The sequence below is a fragment of the Propithecus coquereli genome, unplaced genomic scaffold (genome assembly GCF_000956105.1).
Source record: "Propithecus coquereli isolate 6110/MARCELLA unplaced genomic scaffold, Pcoq_1.0 Scaffold28, whole genome shotgun sequence".
Taxonomy (NCBI): Eukaryota; Metazoa; Chordata; class Mammalia; order Primates; family Indriidae; genus Propithecus; species Propithecus coquereli.
The window spans coordinates 9,101,747-9,106,524 of NW_012148396.1; the positions used below are offsets into that span (position 1 = coordinate 9,101,747).

The window sequence follows — 4,778 nt, forward strand, 5'->3', positions numbered from 1 at the left end:
TTTTCTGATAAATACTGCTATGAGCTTCGTCATTTTTTAAAAAATTATGATTCCATAGGCTAATTTCACATTTTGTTCTGATCTTGGTAAGAAAGATTTCAACTTTGTTCCAATTCACTTTAAGCAAAACACATTGACTACTGGTTATCTTAAAGATATCCTCCACTCATATTCTGGTCATAAGAATTACAGATTAACTCAGCCTTTTTGTGCCATTAAAACAATGCATAACTAAAAAATACTCCTAAGAGCCATTTCCTGTCAATAATTAGACACCTGTGCTCCTTATGTACAATACCTGGGCAGAGAAGTACTGATCTGTAGTCTTGGTAAAGCAGGAATGACTTCGACCGTGGAGCCACTGGTTTTTATTCCTGGGAGGTTGTCCAGCAAACAGTCACTGAAAACACCAAAGACTGTGGTATGGTAACCTGGAACACAGAACAAAAACCTTTACACCACCCGGCAAGGCTTGGCATCTCACGCCCATGGCCAAATAGTGAAAAGAGGACAGAGTTTCTCTTCCAAAGACCTGAGTTCAGATGATGGCCTGTCATCTGCTAGTTCTCAACCACAGCTCCCGCCCTCAGCCTCAAAGACCCTCAATGTCTTCGTGTATAAAGGAGATGATACTGGTACCTATATTCTTATTTTGTAAGGCCGACTGGTGCAAGTAAAAGAGTATATGTGGAAGTCCTTATAAACTGCACATCTCTATATAACTTGATAACCAATATCTCATCCCTTCACTATTAATAATTTGCTTTTCAGATTTATCCATCTCTAAAATGAGAATGATAGTTAATATTCCTTTCCAGGATATAATGTGACTTAATGAGCATTTGAAAAATGCTTCAAAACCTTCTGTTGAGAGATGGAAGTTCAAGAGCCAATTATTGTGGTTATAGCTGCTACGTGATATGGCAAATCTGTAGTATGTATACAAGTACTATAATTTAAGATTAACAAATTTTCCGTGCAAAAAAAAAAAGTCCATTGGTTAGATAAGCACTTGAAATTGTTTAAGCAAAGCTTTAAAATGGCTCTTGAAATTTCAAGAGATAATTATTATAAACAACATTCACAGTGCAGCAAAATTAAACAATACCCAATGGCTAGATGCCTAGGGTGACAGCTTTTCTGCATTGGTATGAAACTGTTACACTCTAAACAGAGAAGCAAGCCATTCTCAAGGGCAAATCAGGGCCCTTAGATATCCCCATCGGCCTTCCCCTTCTTCTGCCAGCTTCAAGCTGCTCTTTCAGCATAATTCAAGTTCATAGCACCCACATTCCTTCCTTTCTCAAGTATGTTTCTTGAAATATTTCTTTACCTGGCAAACATTTTCCTCTCCAGAAACCCACATCTGTCTGGCACTAATGTCCCTCATACTTTTCTTTTCTATAAAACCTGGTATGATGTGGTTTTGTCTCCTAAGCATCCATTATTCTACAATTCTTAACTAAAATCAGTCATTTTCCTTTTCTCACCCTTTACTTAAAATAACTGCCACATAAACCCAAAAGTCTGATGACAAATATTCAGCACATTATGTCTAATAATACAAGGTCAGCCCTTTGGCTTCATATATAAGGCATGCCAAAAATGAACACTCGCTAGTCTGAGCCAAAGAAAAATAACAAAGAAATGTGTTACTAAGGCTCCAACGACTCATCTATGAACATATTAGTTATCGGTTATGTGTCATCCTGAATCCTCATTATTTCTTCTCAAATCTGTCTCCCTTGTGCCATTCCCCAGCCATGGCTCTGGTCCTACTTTGTCATTTTCTACCTGGATCATTGCCAGAGATTGAAAATTGGTCTCCCTGCCTCGAGTCCTTCCCATCTCCAGCCCAGACTTGAGCAGGCTGCCAGATCCTAAGGGATTGCTCTGAACTGTCCATCTGACCACATCTCTACTCAAATAAGGTGGCGGCCCCCCGCTGTCCTCAGGAGAAAGCCAACATTCTCTAGCACGATTTACAGGCCCTATAGGTCTGCCCTCTGCCCACCTTCCAGCCTCGGCACTGCCACCCCTGCCTGGGACCACCTACTCTGACCACCCCCAGTCCCCCAAATACACTATGTTCTCTCTGAGTGCCAGGTCTTTGAAGAAGTAGTTCTTTCTGCCTAGAACTTCCTTTCTACCCGCTATTGACTACCCGTCCTCCCCTACTGCCCACCCTCGACACATTTGAATATTTCCAAGTTGGTCTTTAAAACTCTGGGTCACTTACTAGAGAGGCCTTTGGCGACCCACTCTCTCTCTAGGTACATACCCAGAATGGTGCACTTACCTCCATCTTGGGCTTGCCGAACACACCCTAACCTAATTACACCTTCCTCACCCACCTAATAGGGAGCACCCTTTCCCAGTGAATGTTTGTTCTTCTAGCCAAAAAATACATACTGAAGACCTACTATGTGCAAGGCTCCACAGTAGGCACTGAGCTGCAACTGAGTGAGACAGACAAGGCCAGCAAGGAATCCATCACACAGGACACGGAGCAGGAGCCTATGGGGGCCTAAGTCAGCGAGCACACTGAAGTCTCCAGGAGGAGAGGAAGCCTAGCCAAGGACTGAAAGCAGCACAGGAGTCAGGGCTGGAAGCACCCTGACAGCACAGGCAGAGGCTCAGAGAGCTCGGAGTGCTCCAGAACTAGGAGGAGTCTCCTGAGATGGAGTGTGATTTAGGGGAGGAGACTGTGGAGGGCAGCTCCAAAAGCCACATTCCAAAAGCCATGCTGGGGCCTTTAGCTTCAAGAACAAGGGTCCCTCCAAGGCTTCCAGTCAAGAGACAACAAAGCAGATTTGTACCAGAAAAATCACCTGGCTGCAGATGGGAGACAGGTTTATTAGCAAGCAGGACTATAGACAGAAATACCTGTTCTAATGCCTTTGTGACAATCCCATAAGAAAGAGTCATGGTCTGCAAGAAAGGAAGTTGCCGTGGAGGTGGAGAGAAGTGGCCATTCTCAGGAAGTTCCCACGAGGAGTCAACGGGGGGCAGGGGAGTGTGTGACAGACAGGGAGGGGTTGAAGGTGACTCCCAGGAAGCTGGTTAGGGCAACTGGCTAACGGAGATGCCTGTGTTGAGACAGTCCTGGGGGGACAGGGAGCTTTGGGGAGGAGAAGCTGGCGTTCTGACTTGGATGTGTATGCAAAGAGCCGACGAGACTTTCCGGGCCACGGCCACAGGTGGCTGGATGTGCAGGCCAGGAAGGGATATGCCCTGGCGATCGTCAGCATGTCGACGGGACTGGAAGACAGAAAGGTCCACGGGAGTGATGGGATCACTGAAGACAGCTTGTGTAGAAGAAAGGGGAGGGGAGGGCGGGAAGGAGAGGAGAGGAGAGGTGGGGAGAAGAGAGGAGAGGAGAGGACGGGAGACGCGGAGCCTGGAGGGTTGGGCTGCACAAGTGGTACCTGCAAAAGATGAGAGACCCACACAGAAGGGCCAGGACACAGGGAATGGCCAGGAGGGTGTGGTGTCACAGAAGCCACAGGAGGGAGCTTGCTATGCAGGAGTCACAGGCAACAGTGTCAAAGGCCACTGGGCAGTGAGCTTACAAGAAAATTGAAAAGCAGGCCCCGGATTTAGCCAGCAAAATGCTGCTAGTGACCTCGGCGACAAGAGTTTTAGCCAAGTGATAAGGGCTAAATTCAGGATGCAGAGGGTTAAAGAACCAACACAGAGGTGGAAACATGGATTCAGTGCATATGAACAACTCTCTGAGGAGGTCCAGCTGGTAAGGAGCTCTGACCGACCGGACCATAGCAAGAGGGTCTAACTGCAGCAGGAGAGCCTTCGCCTGTTTTAAGACTTACTGGAGGAAGACAGCAGAAAGGAGAGAGAGGAGTGGGTGATGGGGCGAGAGCACAGGAAGGACCCCTCCCACAGCAACAGCAGCGCGCAGGGAGGGGCCTAGCAATCCTGCACACACAAGAACAGGCTTTTTCAAGTCACATCCCAAAGAAATAGCCCGTGACATATTTTCATTATCTTCTATTGGTTAGGACTGAAATGATGTGTGATCAGTGCTTGGCCTCAATGAGGCAACACAAGAGTTCAGCAGTCTTTCCTAAGCAAAAAGCATCACACAGTCCTCCTTACCATTCACAGTAATTGTGCCAGTCGTCTGTGGGACTCCAACAAGCGTGACTGGGTACAGGCCCGACTCAGCCGGAAGGGAGAGTGCTGCGGGGAGAGACTCAAACGCCACTCCGCTGGTGAGGAGCCCCTGAAACAAATGACAGAGCACCATGAACCCAGCCCGAACCCACCATGTGCTTTCAGGTCCAGGTGAGCCTTAAAACATCACTATAGGCACACTCTGGAACTGTCAGAACGAAAACACTAATGGTCTTTATAAAAACCCAGAGAGAACTTCAGAGACAATGTAAACTGTGATTAACACGAAACAATCTTGGCACGATAAGCACTGTGGGTACTCAGATGATCAAAAACAATTCCTCTTGAGTTTAGCCCTGTTTGCTATATTTTTGTTATTTGTTTTGTTTTGTCATTTTATCAAATGGGAATATGAGCCCAAAGAAAAAATATTTTATTTATGAACAAAAAGAAACAAAAACTTGAAATGTGGAAATGTATCATCAGTTAATCCCCCTCCAGTGTGTCTAAGAATTATCAATTCATTTCAACATGTCCAGGCACTAAGCTTGCTAGTGAACAAAACAGACAGATGCTCTGGCCTCCAGGAGCTACCTCATGATTAGAGACAATGCAGGGATGTCAGCTCTCAGGACCTATTGTAA

General features: G+C 45.9%; 1 protein-coding gene across 3 annotated transcripts in view; it reads right to left on the reverse strand.

The window, feature by feature from the left end:
• TRAPPC9 (trafficking protein particle complex 9) overlaps positions 1–4,778 on the reverse strand; it is a 660,607-nt gene that overhangs the window by 530,480 nt on the left and 125,349 nt on the right. For all 3 annotated transcript variants that reach the window (XM_012648143.1, XM_012648141.1, XM_012648142.1), the window contains 2 exons: positions 4,117–4,243; positions 299–431 (listed from right to left, as the gene is read on the reverse strand). In XM_012648143.1, the coding sequence (XP_012503597.1) occupies positions 299–431; positions 4,117–4,243 (260 nt within the window). The remainder of the gene's footprint in view (positions 1–298; positions 432–4,116; positions 4,244–4,778) is intronic.